Source organism: Arachis stenosperma, chromosome 3, assembly GCF_014773155.1.
Source record: "Arachis stenosperma cultivar V10309 chromosome 3, arast.V10309.gnm1.PFL2, whole genome shotgun sequence".
Taxonomy (NCBI): domain Eukaryota; kingdom Viridiplantae; phylum Streptophyta; class Magnoliopsida; order Fabales; family Fabaceae; genus Arachis; species Arachis stenosperma.
Genome location: NC_080379.1, coordinates 47,964,897 through 47,984,879, shown reverse-complemented (window position 1 = coordinate 47,984,879; position 19,983 = coordinate 47,964,897). Strand labels below are relative to the sequence as shown.

At 37.4% G+C, this 19,983-nt stretch overlaps 1 protein-coding gene and 1 non-coding gene across 2 annotated transcripts; both read right to left on the bottom strand.

Moving 5' to 3' along the window:
• Positions 1–1,657: 1,657 nt before the first annotated feature.
• On the bottom strand, positions 1,658–5,167 carry LOC130966062 (secreted RxLR effector protein 78-like). Its single transcript, XM_057890823.1, has 2 exons — positions 5,132–5,167; positions 1,658–1,987 (listed from the first exon to the last, which is right to left on the bottom strand). The coding sequence occupies exons 1-2, from the start codon at positions 5,165–5,167 to the stop codon at positions 1,658–1,660; spliced, it is 366 nt and encodes a 121-aa protein (XP_057746806.1).
• An 8,534-nt stretch (positions 5,168–13,701) lies between these two features.
• LOC130970974 (small nucleolar RNA R71) lies at positions 13,702–13,805 on the bottom strand. The gene has a single exon (XR_009082215.1). It is a non-coding gene; the product is annotated as a small nucleolar RNA R71 (small nucleolar RNA).
• Between the last annotated feature and the right edge of the window lie 6,178 nt (positions 13,806–19,983).

The following is a 19,983-nucleotide window of genomic DNA, read 5'->3' as shown; positions in this document are numbered from 1 at the left end:
ACAACTAGACGGAATAAAGCCAACCCACTCTTTGTAGCTCCTAGTCGACTTGGTAATAACTTTCGCAACGCCTATTTCTTGATTCTTGGAAATTTTGGCATTCCTTTCCAACCACGTATTCCAAATGATAGCAAAAAAGCCAATCAGTCACCTGTTACATTCGTCTTTCTTTTTTACGGGAGCTCCTGTCCAGCTCTCAAAGTGTTGCTTAATGGTTCCTGGAATAGGTCAGAGTTTATTAAAGGCGTATAACCAAGCACACCATACCTGCCACATGAACTCACGGCCAATGAATAAGTCGAAATCATTCTCAATTTCTTTTTTACATAAACACAAATCATATTCCTATGATCAATAATGCCCAATCTAATCAATCTTTTCTTAGTATTGACCCTACCAACTAACACAAATCAGGTGAATAGCTCAATTCTTGGTGGTACTAGTCCTCTCCATATAAATCTAGTGAAATTATAACTCGTAATGTCCTCTGGAAGAGTCTCCGCCTACAAAGCCTGCACAAATGAGTTAGTAGAGTAAACTCCTGATTTATCAAATTTTCATACTATTCTGTCCTCCCTCTCACTTGTTAACCTGACAGATTGTAGAACTCCATGAAGTTGGTTAACTAATTCTAACTCCCATTGGAATAGTACCCTTTTCCAATGAAAGTTTCATATCCACTCCAACCCATCCCAAAACCCACAGTCCCCTATTACAGATCCGACTTGGTTTGAAATCGAGAAAAGCCTTGAAAATACATCCTGCAACACACCACATGGTAGCCAATTATCTTTCCAAAAACGAATTCTTCTATCATCTCCTAACTCTAATGATAACCCTCTGACCATCTTATCTCTCGCTTGTTATTCTCTTATCTGCAACTGACAAATGTCCCTCCACGAACCCTTTGTTTTAGGAACCGGATGACAAGAAAGAAGGACATTTGGATTCAAGTCATTGCAGGAGCACACAATTTTCTTCCATAATGGGCAATCCTCCTTTGAAAACCCCACCACCACTTGAACAAAAATGCTATATTCTGGAGCACTGCATCGCCCACGCCCAAACCCCCGAAGTATTTTGGAACTTGCACAATATCTCACCTTAACAAAGGTACCCCATCCCTTCTGTCCTCATTACTCCACAAGAACCTCCTCTGCAAAGATATCAACTTATCTGCTGCTGTTTTGAGCATCTTATATAAGTTAAGGTAGTAAACTAGTCCCGACAAACTAGTAAGCACATATTTGATGAGTACCAGCTTATCAGCTTTATTAATCATTTTGGCTTTTCACATATTGAGTTTCTCTTCTACTTTGTCTATAATAAGTTTTCATGTCTTGACCAATTTCGAATTCGCTTCCAAAGAAATACCAAGATATTTGACTAGCAACGTTGCTTCCTTACACCCCAACAAGCTACACATCCTTTGTGGCCACTCTCGCTCGCAATTAACTGAAACAAGCTAGATTTATCAAAGTTAATACTCAAACCAGACATCATCTCAAAACACCGTAGAAGTCGCTTATAATTGCAAATAGTCTCCTCCTCCGGGGGCAAAAAAGTATTGTGTCATCCACAAATTACAAGTGAGACAACTCAATATTGTCTTTTTCAACCAACAAAAGAGAAATTCTTCCATGTCTTACTGCCTTTCCTACCATCCTATGAAGGACCTCAACACAAGAACAAAGAGAAACGGAGAAAGTGGATCCCCTTGTCGTAAGCCCCATTCCATTTTAACAGATTTAGAAGGCGAGCCATTTATCAAAAACAACATAGACGCTGTGCACACACATTCCTTTATCCATCCTCGACATCTTTGGCCAAAGCCCATTTTCTGAAGTACAATATCCACAAACTTCCACTTGATTCTATCGTAAGCTTTTTGAAAGTCCGGTTTGATTATTGCTAATTTCTTCTTTCTTTGCTTCAACCATTGCACAATTTCACACGCAATCAAAGCCCCATCATGAATCTTCCTCCCCTACACAAATAAATTGTTTATTATTTATAATATAGTACTAGTTAGATACCTATATAAAATATAATCATGTTTCATGTGCATAAAAATTATGGATTTGTTTAAATAAATAAAAAATATTTTATTTACCAAAATATATAATTTGTAGTATTTTTACGAAAATTTATCTTATCTCTTATCTCATTGTCATGGAGTCAAAACAGACGAAACCAAAAAATTCTATTTTTCATCAATGTTAGCGATTTATACTCCACCCTTTTCGATCTTTTTTTTTCCGCTACCACCAATGCTACTCAATATCAGACTCTTCAGTCTTCAGCTCAGACATAGAACTTACTCGCCGAGTGTGAAATAGAATAGAATTATCACAATCAAATATCACTCCAGTGCACTGTTTCTCATATGGCAATTGGGATACACACTTACAACCACATATCTACTATTACTAGACATTTTGGCTTATTTTTTAGAAAAAAAATAAAAGAGAAGAAAAAGTGAAACGTTTGTATTGTGAAAAATACAAAGGATTACACATCCTTTTATAATTGTTGAAAATTTGTTGTAATGATCTTATTTATAGTGTAAATGTCATAATTTATTAAGTATCTCGTTTACAGTATAATTGAAATAAGAATACGCGTATCTCATTTACATTATAAATAAAATATACACGTTTACTATCATATATTGCCTTATCTCGTTTACAGTGTAAACAAGATATGTGCATTCTTATTTTGTTTACTGTAAACAAGATAAGAAATAAGTTGAGTTTTTATAAAAATGATATAAATTATTGGATATTTTAGTAAATAAAATATTTTTTATTTATTTAAAAAATCAAAAATTAAGTCATCCGCCAACTATTATATAGAAATATATATTATGTATTATTCTAACTATAAATGATGAGTTTTTGTGTTTATAAAATATTTTTACATAATATACTTTAATATCAATGTATAGACATTAAATAATAATAATAATAATAATAATAATAATAATAATAATAATAATATGCGAGTTTAGACTCAAAAATAAAAAATTTTAAGGGAAATAAGAAGTGAGGAAGATATGAGACTCATTACTGCAAAGGGCAAATGCTGTGGGAATGATATTTTGGATTTTGTAAGTTATTTTACTAATTTTGGTGTAAACAGTATGTATATTTTAGGGGGTTTTGTGACGTCAGACGTGTGTGGTATAATGTGGGTGCTCGGTTATATTGATATGAAGAAAAAGAAAGGATATAAAGAAGAGGTTGAGATGAGCGGATGAAAAAATAAATGTGATATGTAATTAATATAGAATTTAAAAATATTATATATATTAAAATTATTTATATATATATATAATTTAATTTATTTTTAATATTATTTTATATTAATAATTAATTTTAATAACTAATTTTAATTTTGATATCCATATAATATAGTATTAAATTATATTGCATGGCGCAGAGAAAAGGTTCCATTCCCACTCGAGATGAAATTACGCGGGAGCCAACGTTTTACTTTTTGTGACCAAACACAGACGTAGACGTACACATACCGTAACTGCGGGCTTTATTTCGTCAGCGCACGACAACACCAACAATGCCTTTAATAACTTTGACCCGCTCAGAGCTTGTTAAGTATAGAAATTTTTGTTAAAAAATATAAAAATTTAATGATATAATATAAATTTTTTTTTTGTATATAACACATAAATTTTTTACATAAACATAAACTTATCGATATAATATAAAATTTTTATATATAATATAAAAAATTTTTGTATATAACAGATTTTTTACCGTAAATATATTATATTAATTGAATAAGTCAATATTTTAATATATAGTTATTTAAAAATTTTTGTATTATACACTACAATTTTTATATTATATATATTTTGTTAGTTGGATCTCGATATCTTAACGTATAATTTTTTAAAATTTTGTATTATGTACCAAAATTTTTTATATTATATACCAAAATTTATTTGTTATACATATTTTATTGGTTAAATGTTAATATTATAACATGTGATCTTTTAAAAATTTAGTTGATGTGCACTAAAATTTTTGTACTGTACACCAAAATTTTTATGTTGTACATCAAAATTTCTGCACTCAATAGTGTGCTTAGCTTAGTAATTTTGCTTATCATATATACGAAAAAAACATGAGAAAGAAAATAAAAAAAAAGGACGATGATGACAATAAAAGAAGAGAAAATCCAAAAAAGAGAAAAATAATACAACATTAAAAAAGACGACGATAACGTTATTAAAAAAGTAACAAAAAAAACGAGGAAAAAAAATGATGACAACGACTTTAAAAAAGTGTGCACGTACAATAAATAGATCTTAGTCATATTTAATTTAAAAATTACTTGACCATTTAATTTTATTACAAAAAAAAAATAAGTAACTTTTTTTCCATTCATTTTCATATTCTCATAAAACTCTAAAAAGATTCAACTTGTTGAATTTTATAAAAACTCCCATATATAATTTTTTTTCAAAACGCATATTGCTATCTTATTTTCATTCTCTTATTAGTATTTGTTGTTTTTGTTTCAGGAAACTAAATCATTAATTTTTTTTTAAAAAGAATTTATCTGTAAACATATGATTTACTTAATCTTCCTATATATTTAGAAGCTTCAAATGGAATTGTTCATATCCTGACCCAACACTAAGGTCTAAGTCCAAATAAACCAAAAAGGCCCAATCCAAAGATTGGCCTTCGCTACCAACCGACCTCCTCATAAGAGGTCGGATTGAATACAGACTCCACTCCAAAGAAGTCGGGATCAAAGGATAGCTGGCAGATAACACTTATTCAAATAAATAACTGCCTCTAAAATCTCTCAACACACTTTCAGGAGCCATATCTCAACTTCTCTAAGATAAAGAGACGGTTACCCACCTTAAAAGGTGGAACTACTCCAACGGTGGTTATTGGTTCACCACTATAAATACACTGACACCCCTCAGATATCTCTAAGTTCCAATACTCTAAAAACCAGCTAAACCCTTTGCTGACTTAGGCATTGGAGTGTCTTTGCAGGTACCACCCCCCATTCTTTCATACGTACAAGTCGGACGGCGGCTCCCAGACGCAAACCAAGTAGGAGACCATCTCTTTCTGATGTTTGGGCTAACCTTACAAGTCCAGCCCATTAATCTCTGGTTACCCATTGTAACATTAGCACCGTTGTCAGAAAACTGAGAGATCGATCAATGATGGCGGAGGATATGAACGAGGATGGAAACACAGCGTCTGATTCTGAGCAAGAGAATCAGGACGCTGGTAACAATGACAGAGTTATAGTCACCCATCAAGGGATGACTAATCAGCACAGAGAAGGAACCTCAGGGGTAAAGGACCCAAAGGAAACCTCTTCTGAGGGGAGAGAACCAGGAAAGAAAGGACAACCCCATGTAGCTGACTTCATGGGATTGTTCCATGGCCATCAGGGATGGCTGGAACAGCTTGAGCAAGAATTGGAGTGGCAGCGAGAGGCGGAGAGAAGCCTAAGAAGTGAGATCGAGCGACGAAAAGAGCTTAAAGAAAAGCTCTCGAGGCTAGAATCCACTCTCCAAGGTTGAAACTCTCACAGCGACCGAGAAGACTATCCCTTGGGAGGGGAAGATCCCTTCAGTGAGGACATAATGAGGGCAAAAGTTCCAAGGAACTTCAAAAGCCCTGATATGGACTTATATGACTAGATTACCGACCCAAAGCATCATTTGAGCAACTTCAAAAGTCAGATGTACCTGGTCGACGCCTCTGGTGCTACTCACTGTAAGGCCTTTCCGACGACCTTGACGAAAGCAACGATGAAGTGGTTTGATAGCCTCCCCCCAAGGTCGGTTTCCAGCTTCAACGACCTCTCCCGTAAGTTTTTCATGCAATTTTTGTTCCAGAAAGATAAAGTAAAGCACGCACCAAGTCTCCTGGGAGTAAAGGAGGAGGTTGGAAAACCTTTGAGGGACTACATGGAAAGGTTCAACAAAGCATGTTTAGAAATTCAAGACCTGCCCACGAAGGCAGTGATTTTGGGCCTAGTAAATGGACTCCAAGAAGGTCCCTTCTCCCAGTCCATCTCGAAAAGGCACCCGACTTCATTAAGTGATGTACAGGAAAGAGCCGAGAAGTACATCAAAATGGAAGAAAACGCCAGGCTAAGAGAACCAAGCTGACGACCTGGGCACTCTCACTCATCAAAAGAGAAAGAGAGAGAGAGAGAGAGAGAGAGAGAGAGAGAGAGAGAGAGCCCAAGAAAAAAGAGGAAGTCGGCCCTGAAAGGCCCAGAAGATATCACTCTTATACTCCTCTACGAGTTTCCCCAGTTGATGTCTACAGGGAAATTTGTCATACTGAAAGGCTATCTCCCCTGAGACCCATCAAGAACAAAAAGGGGGAAAGTCGTAGCGACTACTGTGAGTACCATAAATTATATATTCACTCAAAAAATGATTGTTATGACCTAAAAAATGTGATAGAAAAGCTAGCCAGAGAAGGTCGGCTTAACAGATATCTCGTGGAAAGGTCAGACCATCATGGTAAGAGAAAGCGAGATGAGGACCGAAGAGACCCACCACCGTAGACTCCAGTGAGATACACACACATGACCTCTGGAGGGTTTGCTAGAGGCGGTCTCACAAAGTCATCTCATAAAAGACACCTGAACAAAGTCTACCAGGTCGGGAGTGAAGCTCCCGACCTCCCTACTATCTCTTTCACTAAAGAAGATGGGCAAGTTATAGATCCCAGACATGATGATCCGGTGGTGATCACTATGATCCTTGCCAATGCCCATCTACACAGAACCCTGGCAGACCAGGGAAGCTCAGCCGACATCCTGTTCAAGCCAGTGTTTGATAAGTTGGGATTGGACGAAAAGGAATTAAGAGTTTACCCTGATACCTTATATGGGTTGGGGGATACACCAATAAATCCACTAGGATTTATACCCCTACACACAACTTTTGGAAAAGGGGAGAAGTCCAAAACTCTGAGCATCGACTTTATAGTCGTCGATGTGGGTTCAGCCTACAATACTCTAATAGGCATAGCAACCCTAAATCGGCTTGGAGCAGTGGTGTCCGTGACAAACCCCAATTTGACGGTTTATTTTGTATTGATTTTAAGAGATTTTATGACCTTTTACCCACATTTATCCATTAAAATAGCATGGTTTTATAACTTCTCCTTTAATTGTGCTTAAGAGTGAAAACATGCTTTTTAGGTCTTAAAATAGCTAAATATAATTCTCCTTGATTCCATTAGATGCCTTGATATGTTTGTTAAGTGATTCAAGGTTTAGGAGGCAAAGATTGGATCAAGGAAATGAAGAAAGAAGCATGAAAAGTTGGAGAACTCATGAAGAAATGAAAGAACCGGAAAGCTGTCAAGCCGACCTCTTCGTACTTAAACGACCATAACTTGAGCTACAGAGGTTCAAATGATGCGGTTCCAGTTGGGTTAGAAAGCTAACATCCGGGGCTTCGAAACGATATAAGATTTGCCATAGTTGCTACACGTATGGTGGCGCGCACGCGCAAAGTATGCGCACGCGCCGTTGCTGCCACCTGGTTCACTTAAAGCAAAACGTGGCTAGTGAATTCTAAAGCCTTGTGGGCCCAATCCAACTCATTTCTGGTACTATTTAACCCAAGGAGTGAAGAGGGAAACATATGTTAGTTACCATTAGTCATAGTTTAGTTCTAGAAGTTAGTTTCTAGAGAGAGAAGCTCTCTCTTCTCTCTAGAATTAGGATTAGGATTAGGTTTAGTTCTTAGATCTAGATTTTAATCTTTGCTTTCTTCTACTTCTACATCTCAATTCCTTGTAGTTACATTCATTCTTCTTCCATTCTTTTATTGCAATTTCCTTTATGTTGTTCTTGTATTTTGTTGTAGATCTAGTATTGTTCCTTCTACATTCTTCCAATTCAATAAGAGGTAATTCATAATAAATGTGTCTTCTTTGCTTTTCTATTGTTGATCTCTTATTTTTGTAGTTGTAGATTCCTTTAATTCTTGCATTTAATAATGTTTACTTCTATTGCACTCTATGTGTTTGTTGAAATGCCTCTTCTAGATATAGTATAGATTTTTGTTCCTCTTGGCCTAGGTAGAGTAATTAGTGACACTTGAGTTATCTAATTCCTTTGTTGATTGATAATTGGAGAGATTGCTAATTGGTTTGGAGTGCACTAAAGCTAGTCTTTCTTTGGGAGTTGGCTAGGACTTGTGGCTCAAGTCAATTCATCCACTTGACTTTCCTTTCTTTAGTAAGGGTTAACTAAGTGGTAGCAATGAACAATTCTCATCACAATTGAGAAGGATAACTAGGATAGAACTTCTAATTTTCATACCTTGCCAAGAGCCTTTTATAGTTGTTAGTTTACTTTCTTGCCATTTATCTTTCATGCTTCATATCAAAACCCCAAAATAACTCACAACCAATAACAAGACACTCTATTGTAATTCCTAGGGAGAACGACCCGAGGTTTTAATACTTCGGTTTATAAATTTAGGGGTTTATTACTTGTGACAAACAATCTTTTGTATGAAAGGATTATTGTTTGGTTTAGAAACTATACTTTACAACGAGATTTCATTTGGAAAATTCTAAACCGTCAAAAATCCGTTCATCAGTCCGCCCCCACCTTTTCATGAAATTCCCAACACCAGAGGGAATTACAACCATCAGGGAAGACCAGAAATTGGCAAGAAAGTGTTACAATGAAAGCTTGAACCTGAGAGGAAAAGGTGCACACATTTGAGCTCAGAAGAGTCAAAGCTAAAGAAGAGTTGCAACCACAACTTGGGGGAAGACTGAAGAGGTGCAAGTCAGAGTAGAGGAAGGAAAAAATACCAACATAAGAGCCAACCTAAAAGAGGATTTGAAGAAGAAACTTATAAGGCTCCTACAAGAGAATTCCGACCTCTTCGTTTGGAAAGCCTCCGACATGCCAGGAATAAATCCCGAACTCATGTCGCATAAACTATCAGTATACCTTGGGTCACGACCGGTTCAGCAAAGAAGACGGAAGCTCGGACCCGAATGGGCCCAAGTGGTGGAAGAACAAGTACAAGCCCTCCTAGAGGCAGGTTTCATCAAAGAGATCAAATATCCGGTATGGCTGGCAAATGTGGTACTGGTCAAAAAGCAAAACGGCAAGTGGAGAATGTGTGTCGATTACACTGACCTGAACAAGGCGTGTCCCAAAGACCCATATCCACTTCCAAATATTGATACCTTAGTAGACTCCAGCTCGGGGTATCAATACTTGTCATTCATGGACGCGTACTCGGGATATAATTAAATTCCGATGTACAAGCCGAATCAAGAAAATACATCTTTCATCACGCCAAGAGCAAATTATTGCTATGTGGTCATGCCTTATGGGCTAGAAAATGCAAGAGCCACATATCAATGGCTGATGAATAAAGTGTTTGCACCTCACTGGTGCACGAAAATTACACTTACACTATGTAATTCTGCACAACTAACCAGCAAGTGCACTGGGTCATCCAAGTAATACCTTACGTGAGTAAGGGTCGAATCCCACAGAGATTGTTGGCTTGAAGCAAGCTATGGTTATCGTATTATTCTTAGTCAGGATACCAATAGGGTTCTTTAGTTTCAATTGTAAAAAAAGTGAAAGGGCATAAAATAAGTACTTGTTATGCAATAATGGAGAATATGTTGGAGTTTTGGAGATGCTTTGTCTTCTGAATCCCTGTAACATAATGCTTTCTCACTTTCAAACATGCAAGGCTCCTTCCATGGCAAGCTGTATGTAGGGCATCACTGTTGTCAATGGCTACTTCCCATCCACTCAGTGAAAATGGTCCAAATGCTCTGTTACAGTGATGAGCGGATAATTTATACGCTTTTTGGCAATGTTTTTAGGTAGTTTTTAGTATGATCTAGTTACTTTTAGGGATGTTTTCATTTGTTTTTATGTTAAATTCACATTTCTGGACTTTACTATGAGTTTGTGTGTTTCTCTGTGATTTTAGATAATTTCTGGCTGAAATTGAGGGACTTGAGCAAAACTCTGAAAAAGGCTGACAAAAGGACTGCTGATGCTGTTGGAATCTGACCTCCCTGCACTCAAAATGGATTTTTTGGAACTACAGAACTCCAAATGGCGCGCTCTCAATGGAGTTGGAAAGTAGACATCCAGAGCTTTCCAGCAATATATAATAGTCTATACTTTATTTGGAAATTGACGACGTAAAGCGGCGCTCAAAGCCAAGTACATGCTGCTGTCTGGAGTCAAACGCCAGAAACACGTCACAACCCGAAGTTGAACGCCAGAAACACGCTATAACTCAGCGTTCAACTCCAATAAGCTCAGCCCAAGTACACACCAAGTGGGCCCCGGAAGTGAATTTATGCATCAATTACTTACCTCTGTAAACCCTAGTAGCTAGTTTAGTATAAATAAGACTTTTTACTAATGTATTAGTCGTCTTTTGACCATTCGGTCCATTGATCACGTTTTGGGGGGCTGGCCATTCGGCCATGCCTGAACCTTTCACTTATGTATTTTCAACGGTGGAGTTTCTACACACCATAGATTAAGGGTGTGGAGCTCTGCTGTACCTCAAGTTTCAATACAATTACTATTATTTTCTATTCAATTCTCTTTTATTCTTATTCCAAGATATACGTTGCACTTCAACTTGATGAATGTGATGATCCGTGACACTCATCATCATTCTCACCTATGAACACGCGTGACTGACAACCACTTCCGTTCTACCTTAGGCCGGGCGCATATCTCTTAGATTCCCCAACAGAATCTTCGTGGTAGAAGCTAGATAGATGGCGGCATTCATGGGAATCCGAAAAGTCTAACCTTGTCTGTGGTATTCTGAGTAGGATTCTGAGAATCCAGAAAGTCTAACCTTGTCTGTGGTATTCCGAGTAGGATTCCGGTATTGAATGACTGTGACAAGCTTCAAACTCTTGAAGGCTGGGCGTTAGTGACAGACGCAAAAGAATCAAGGGATTCTATTCCAACCTGATTGAGAACCAACAGATGATTAGCCGTGCTGTGACAGAGCATTTGGACCATTTTCACTGAGAGGATGGGATGTAGCCATCGACAAGGGTGATGCCTCCAGACGATTAGCCATGCAGTGACAGCGCATAGGACCATTTTCCCGAGAGGATGAAAAGTAGCCATTGACGACGGTGATGCCCTACATATAGCTTGCCATGGAAAGGAGTAAGAAGGATTGGATGAATGTAATAAGAAAGTAGAGATTCAAGAGGAGCACAGCATCTCCATACGCCTATCTGAAATTTCCACTATTGATTTACATAAGTATTTCTATCCTATTTTATTTTCTGTTTATTATTAATTTTCAAACCTATCATGAATCAATTTAATCTGCCTAACTGAGATTTACAAGGTGACCATAGCTTGCTTCATACCAACAATCTCTGTGGGATCGACCCTTACTCACGTAAGGTTTATTACTTGGACGACCCAGTACACTTGCTGGTTAGTTGAACGGAGTTGTGGAAAGAAAGTGCTGAGTTAATAAATGCACATACCAAAGAGCCAATATTGTTGATCACAATTTCGTCCACCAAGTTTTTGGCGCCGTTGCCGGGGATTATTCGAGTATGGACAACTGACGGTTCATCTTGTTGCTCAGATTAGGTAATTTTCTTTTCAAAAATCTTTTTCAAAATTTTTCTTTTCTTTTTCGTTTTTCCAAACTTGATTTTCAAAAAAATTAATAAAAATCCAAAAAAATTAGAAAATCATAAAAACCAAAAATATTTTGTGTTTCTTGTTTGAGTCTTGAGTCAATTTTTAAGTTTGGTGTGAATTGCATGTTTTTAAAATTTATGCATTATTTTTTCGAAAATATCATGCATTCATAGTGTTCTTCATGATCTTCAAGTTGTTCTTGACAAGTCTTCTTGTTTGATCTTGATGATTTCTTGTTTTGTGTTGTTTGTTGTTTTTCATATGCATTTTTCGTTTCTTAGAGTCCATGCATTAAAGATTTCTGAGTTTGGTGTCTTGCATGTTTTCTTTGCATTAAAAATTTTTCAAAAATATGTTCTTGATGTTCATCATGATCTTCAAAGTGTTCTTGGTGTTCATCTTGACATTCATAGTGTTCTTGCATGCATCTTGTGTTTTGATCCAAAATTTTCATGTTTTGGGTCATGTTTGTGTTTTTCTCTCTCATAATTAAAAATTCAAAAAATCAAAAATATATCTTTTCCTTTTTTTTCTCCAAATTTTCGAAATTTTGGGTTGACTTGGTCAAAAAATTTTTAAAATTAGTTGTTTCTTACAAGTCAAGTCAAATTTTCAATTTTAAAAAAATCTTATCTTTTCAAAATCTTTTTCAAAAATTATATCTTTTTCATTTTTTTCTAAAATTATATCTTTTCAAAAATTATATCTTTTTCAAAAATTATATCTTTTTCAAAAATTTCAAAAATCTTTTTCAAAATATTTTCAAAATTTTTTTCTTATCTTTATATCATATTTTCGAAAATTCACTAACAATTAATGTGATTGATTCAAAAATTTGAAGTTTGTTACTTTCTTAACAAGAAAGGTTCAATCTTTAAGTTCTAGAATCTTATCTTGTAGTTTCTTGTTAGTGAAGTAAGTAATTTTAAATTTTTGAATTAAATCTTTTTATCTTTTATCATATCTTTTTTCAAAAATTTTATCTTTTTCAAAATTTTGATTTCAAAATATCTTATCTAACTTCTTATCTTCTTATCTTTTCAAATTTGATTTTAATATCTTTTTCAACTAACTATTTGACTTTTTGTTTGTTTCTTATCTTTTTCAAAACCACCTAACTACTTTTCCCTCTTCAATTTTCGAAAATACCTCTCTCTTTTTCAAAAAATTCTTTTTAATTGTTTTAAACTTTAATTTTAATCATATCTTATCTTTAATTTTCAAAATTACTAACTCCTTTTCAAAAATTAATTTTCGAATTCTCCCTCTCTTTTCTTATTCTATTTAATTATTTATTTACTAACACTTCTCTTCACCTCTCTTCATTTAAAAATCTGAACCCATTCTTCTTCACTCTTCTCCCCTTTCTTCTTCTACTAACATAAAGGAATCTCTATACTGTGACATAGAGGATTCCTCTTCTTTTCTTGTTTTCTCCTCTTTCATATGAGCAGGAACAAGGAAAAAGGCACTCTTGTTGAAATTGATCCCGAACCTGAAAGGACTCTGAAGAGGAAACTAAGAGAAGCTAAATTACAACAATCTAAAGGTAACCTTTCAGAAATATTAGAACAAGAGAAGGAGATGGCAGCCGAACCCAACAATAATAATGCAAGGAGAATACTTGGTGACTTCACAAAACCAACGTCCAAATTTGATGGAAGAAGCATCTCCATTCCTGCCATTGGAGCCAATAATTTTGAGCTTAAGCCTCAACTAGTTGCTTTAATGCAACAGAACTGCAAGTTTTATGGACTTCCATCTGAAGATCCTTACCAGTTTTTAACTGAGTTCTTGCAGATTTGTGAGATTGTTAAGACGAATGGAGTTGATCCTGAAGTCTACATACTCATGCTTTTCCCTTTTGCTGTAAGAGATAGAGCTAGAATATGGTTGGATTCACAACCTAAGGATAGCCTGGACTCCTGGGATAAGCTGGTCACGACTTTCTTGGATAAATTCTTTCCACCTCAAAAGCTGAGCAAGCTTAGAGTGGATGTTCAGAACTTTAAACAAAAAGATGGTGAATCCCTCTATGAAGCTTGGGAAAGATACAAACAGTTGACCAAAAGGTGTCCATCTGACATGTTTTCAGAATGGACCATATTAGATATATTCTATTATGGTCTATCTGAGTTTTCGAAAATGTCAATGGACCATTCTGTAGGTGGATCCATTCACCTAAAGAAAACACCTGCAGAAGCTCAAGAACTCATTGACATGGTTGCAAATAACCAATTCATGTACACTTCTGAGAGGAATTCCGTGAATAATGGGACACCTCAGAGGAAGGGAGTTCTTGAAATTGATGCTCTGAATGCCATATTGGCTCAGAACAAAGTGTTGACTCAGCAAGTTAACATGATCTCTCAAAGTCTGAATGGATGGCAAAATGCATCCAACAGTACTAAAGAGACAGCTTCAGAAGAAGCTTATGATCCTGAGAACCCTGCAATGGCAGAGGTTAATTACATGGGTGAACCTTATGGAAACACCTATAACTCATCATGGAGAAATCACCCAAATTTATCATGGAAGGATCAACAAAAGCCTCAACAAGGCTTTAATAATGGTGGACGCAATAGGCTGAGCAATAGCAAGCCTTTTCCATCATCTTCTCAGCAACAGACAGAGAATTCTGAACAAAACACTTCTAATTTAGCCAATCTAGTCTCTGATCTGTCAAAAGCCACTTTTAGTTTCATGAGTGAAACAAGATCCTCCATCAGAAATCTGGAGGCACAAGTGGGCCAGCTGAGTAAGAAAGTCATTGAAGCTCCTCCCAGTATTCTCTCAAGCAATACAGAAGAGAATCCAAAAGGAGAGTGCAAGGCCATTGATATAATCAATATGGCCGAATGCACAAGGGAGGAGAAGGACGAAAATCCTAGTGAGGAAGACCTCCTGGGACGTCTCTCAAGCAAGAAGGAGTTTCCTATTAAGGATCCAAAGGAATCTGAGGCTCATATAGAGACCATAGAGATTCCATTAAATCTCCTTCTGCCGTTCATGAGCTCTGAAGACTATTCTTCCTCTGAAGAAGATGAAGATGTGACTGGAGAGCAAGTTGCTCAATATTTAGGAGCTATCATGAAGCTGAATGCCAAGTTGTTTGGTAATGAGACTTGGGAAAGTGAACCTCCCTTGCTCATTAATGAACTAGATACCTGGATTCAGCAAATTTTACCTCAAAAGAGACAAGATCCTGGCAAGTTTTTAATACCTTGTACCATAGGCACCATGACCTTTGAAAAAGCTCTATGTGATCTGGGGTCAGGGATAAATCTTATGCCACTCTCTGTAATGGAGAAGCTGGGGATCATTGAGGTACAACCTGCCTTGTTCTCATTACAATTGGCAGACAAGTCAGTGAGACAAGCTTATGGAATAGTAGAGGACGTGTTAGTAAAGGTTGAAGGCCTTTACATCCCTGCTGATTTCATAATCTTAGACACTAGGAAGGAAGAGGATGAATGCATCATCCTTGGAAGACCTTTCCTAGCTACAGCAGGAGCTGTGATAGATGTCAACAGAGGTGAATTAGATCTTCAATTGAATGGGGACTACCTTGTGTTTAAGGCACATGGCCATCCCTCTGTGACAAAAGAGAGTAAGCATGAAGAGCTTCTCTTAGTTCAGAGTCAAGAAGAGCCCCCACAATCAAACTCTAAGTTTGGTGTTGGGACTATACAACATTGACCTGATCACCTTGTGGCTCCATGAGAGCCCACTGTCAAGCTAATGACATTAAAAGAGCGCTTGTTGGGAGGCAACCCAATTTTTATTTATCTAATTTTATTTTATTTTATTGTTATTTTGTGTTTTATTAGGTACATGATCATGGGGAGTCACGAAAAAAATATAAAAATTAAAAACAGAATAAAAAACAGCAGAAGAAAAATCACACCCTGGAGGAAGGACAGACTGGCATTCAACGCCAGTAAGGAGCATCTGGCTGGCGTTCAACGCCAGAACAGAGCATGAATCTGGCGCTGAACGCCAGAAACAAGCAACATTCTGGCGTTTGAACGCCAGGAATGTGCCTTGAGAAAAGCTGGCGCTGAATGCCAGTAACAAGCATGGAACTGGCGTTCAACGCCAGAAACATGCTACACATGGGCGTTGAACGCCCAGAACATGCTTCACATGGGCGTTGAACACCCAGAACGTGCATCACCTCGGTGTTTAAATGCCAGAATAGTATGCAAAGGCATTTTACATGCCTATTTGGTGCAGGGATGTAATTCCTTGACACCTCAGGATCTGTGGACCCCACAGGATCACCTCAGGATCTGTGGATCCCACAGGATCATCTCAGGATCTATGGACCCCACAGGATCCCCACCTAACATATTCCCACCCTACCTCCTAATCCTATAACACTCTTCCCCATGTCACACTTCCCAACAACTTCAATCTCTGAATCTCTTTTCCCAATAAACACTCTTTCCCAAAACCCTTTACCAATCACCTCAATCTCTCTTTCCCATCACCTCTTCACCACTCACATCCATCCACTCTTCCCCATAAACCCCACCTACCTTCAAAATTCAAAACACTTTCTCACCCAAACCCACCCTAAAATGGCCGAACCTACCCTCTCCCCTTTTCCTATATAAACCCTTCCATTCTACTTCATTTTCACCTAACACAACCCCCTCTTCTATCTCTTGGCCGAAACCTACACTCCCCCTTCTCCTCCATATTTTCTTCTTTTTCTTCTTCTCTTCTTTCTTCTCTTGCTCGAGGGCGAGCAATATTTTAAGTTTGGTGTGGTAAAAGCATAAGCTTTTTGTTTTTCTATTACCATCAATGGCACCTAAGGTCGGAGAATCCTCTAGAAAAGGAAAAGGGAAGACAAAAGCTTCCACCTCCGAGTCATGGTAGATGGAAAGATTCATCTCCAAAAGCCATCAAGACCACTTCTATGATGTTGTGGCAAAGAAGAAGGTGATCCTTGAGGTCCCTTTCAAGCTCAAGAAAAATGAGTATCCGGAGATCCGACATGAGATCCGAAGAAGAGGTTGGGAAGTCCTAACCAACCCCATGCAACAAGTCGGAATCTTAATGGTTCAAGAGTTCTATGACAATGCATGGATCACTAGAAACCATGATCAAAGTATGAACCCAAGTCCAAAAAATTATCTCACAATGGTTCGGGGGAAATACTTAGATTTTAGTCTAGAAAAAGTGAGGTTGGCGTTCCACTTGCCCATGATGCAAGGAGATGAACGCCCCTACACTAGAAGGGTCAACTTTAATCAAAGGTTGGACCAAGTCCTAATGGACATATGTGTGGAAGGAGCTCAATGGAAAAGAGACTCCAAAGGCAAGCCAGTTCAACTAAGAAGACTGGACCTCAAGCCTGTGGCTAGAGGATGGTTGGAGTTCACTCAACGCTCCATCATTCCCACTAGCAACCGATCTGAAGTTTCTGTGGATCGGGCCATCATGATTCATAGCATCATGATTGGAGAGGAAGTAGAAGTTCATGAAGTCATCGCCAATGAAATCTACAAAATAGCCGAAAAGCCCTCCACCATGGCAAGGCTAGCTTTTCCTCACCTTATTTTCCATCTATGTTACTCAGTTGGAGTTATCATAGAAGGAGACATCTCCATTGAAGAGGATAAGCCCATCACCAAGAAGAGGATGGAGCAAGCAAGAGAGACCCTCCACGGATCTCAAGAGATGCATGAGGAAGCTCATCATCAAGAAATTCCTGACATGCCTCAAGGGATGCACTTTCCTCCCAACAACTATTGGGAATAACTCAACACTTCCTTAGAAGATTTGAGCCACAATGTGGAACAATTAAGGGTGGAACATCATGAGCACTCCATCATTCTCCATGAAATAAGAGAAGATCAAAGAGCAATGAGGGAGGAGCACCAAAGGCAAGGAAGGGACATAGAAGAGCTTAAGGACATGGTTGGTCCTTCAAGAAGAAGACGCCACTAAGGTGAATTCATTCCTTGTTCTTATTTCTTTCTGCTTTTCGTTTTTTTATGTTGTGTTTATCTATATTTTGTGTTTCTACTTCATGATCAGTAGTAATTAGTAACCATGTCTTAAAGTTATGAATAATTCCATTAATCCTTCACCTCTCTTAAATGAAAAATGTTTTAATTCAAAAGAACAAGAAGTACATGAATTTTGAATTTATCCTTGAAATTAGTTTAATTATATTAATGTGGTGACAATACTTTTTGTTTTCTGAATGAATGCTTAAACAGTGCATATTTTTTTATCTTGTTGTTTATGAATGTTAAAACTGTTGGCTCTTGAAAGAATGATGAACAAAGAGAAATGTTATTGATGATCTAAAAAATCATGAAATTGATTCTTGAAGCAAGAAAAAGCAGTGAAAAAGCAAAAAGCTGGCGAAAAAAAAATAGAAAGAAAAAGAAAAAGCAAGCAGAAAAAGCCAATAGCCCTTAAAACCAAAAGGCAAGGGTAAAAAAGGATCCAAGGCTTTGAGCATCAATGGATAGGAGGGCCCAAGGAAATAAAATCCAGGCCTAAGCGGCTAAATCAAGCTGTCCCTAACCATGTGCTTGTGTCATGAAGGTCCAAGTGAAAAGCTTGAGACTGAGTGGTTAAAGTCGTGATCCAAAGCAAGAAGAGTATGCTTAAGAGCTCTGGACACCTCTAACTGGGGACTCTAGCAAAGCTGAGTCATAATCTGAAAAGGTTCACCCAGTCATGTGTCTGTGGCATTTATGTATCCGGTGGTAATACTGGAAAACAAAGTGCTTAGGGCCACAGCCAAGACTCATAAAAGTAGCTGTGTTCAAGAATCAACATACTTAACTAGGAGAATCAATTAACACCATCTGAACTCTGAGTTCCTAAAGAAGCCAATCATTCTGAACTTCAAAGGAAAAAGTGAGATGCCAAAACTGTTCAGAAGCAAAAAGCTACAAGTCCTGCTCATCTAATTAGAATTAATATTCATTGATATTTTGGAATTTATAAGTATATTCTCTTCTTTTTATCCTATTTTATTTTCAGTTGCTTGGGGACAAACAACAATTTAAGTTTGGTGTTGTGATGAGCGGATAATTTATACGCTTTTTGGCATTGTTTTTAGGTAGTTTTTAGTATGATCTAGTTACTTTTAGGGATATTTTCATTAGTTTTTATGTTAAATTCACATTTCTGGATTTTACTATGAGTTTGTGTGTTTCTCTGTGATTTCAGGTAATTTTTGGCTGAAATTGAGGGACTTGAGCAAAACTCTGAAAAAGGCTGACAAAAGGACTGCTGATGTTGTTGGAATCTGACCTCCCTGCACTCAAAATGGATTTTCTGGAGATACAGAATTCCAAATGGTGCGCTCTCAATGGCGTTGGAAAGTAGACATCCAGAGCTTTCCAGAAATATATAATAGTTCATACTTTACTCAGGAATTGACGATGTAAAGTGGCGCTCAATGCCAAGTACATGCTGCTGTCTGGAGTCAAACGCCAGAAACACGTCACAACCCGGAGTTGAATGCCAGAAACACGCTATAACTCGGCGTTCAACTCCAATAAAAGCCTCAGCTCGTGGATAGATCAAGCTCAGCCCAAGCACACACCAAGTGGGCCCCGGAAGTGAATTTATGCATCAATTACTTACCTCTGTAAACCCTAGTAGCTAGTTTAGTATAAATAAGACTTTTTACTAATGTATTAGTCGTCTTTTGACCATTCGGTCCATTGATCACGTTTTGGGGGGCTGGCCATTCGGCCATGCCTGAACCTTTCACTTATGTATTTTCAATGGTGGAGTTTCTACACACCATAGATTAAGGGTGTGGAGCTCTGCTGTACCTCAAGTTTCAATACAATTACTATTATTTTCTATTCAATTCTCTTTTATTCTTATTCCAAGATATACGTTGCACTTCAACTTGATGAATGTGATGATCCGTGACACTCATCATCATTCTCACCTATGAACGAGCGTGACTGACAACCACTTCCGTTCTACCTTAGGCCGGGCGCATATCTCTTAGATTCCCCAACAGAATCTTCGTGGTATAAGCTAGATAGATGGCGGCATTCATGGGAATCCGAAAAGTCTAACCTTGTATGTGGTATTCCGAGTAGGATTCTGGGAATCCAGAAAGTCTAACCTTGTATGTGGTATTCCGAGTAGGATTCCGGTATTGAATGACTATGACGAGCTTCAAACTCCTGAAGGCTGTGCGTTAGTGACAGACGCAAAAGAATCAAGGGATTCTATTCCAACCTGATTGAGAACCGACAGATGATTAAC

Coding starts and splice junctions, on each gene's coding strand:
- LOC130966062 (XM_057890823.1), bottom strand. CDS start 5,167: ATGGGTAACCAGAGATTAATGGGCTGGACTTGTAAG. Junction 1,988..5,131: donor TAATGGGCTGGACTTGTAAG/GTTAGCCCAAAC, acceptor TTATTTGTGTAG/GGGAGGAAGATTCATGATGG.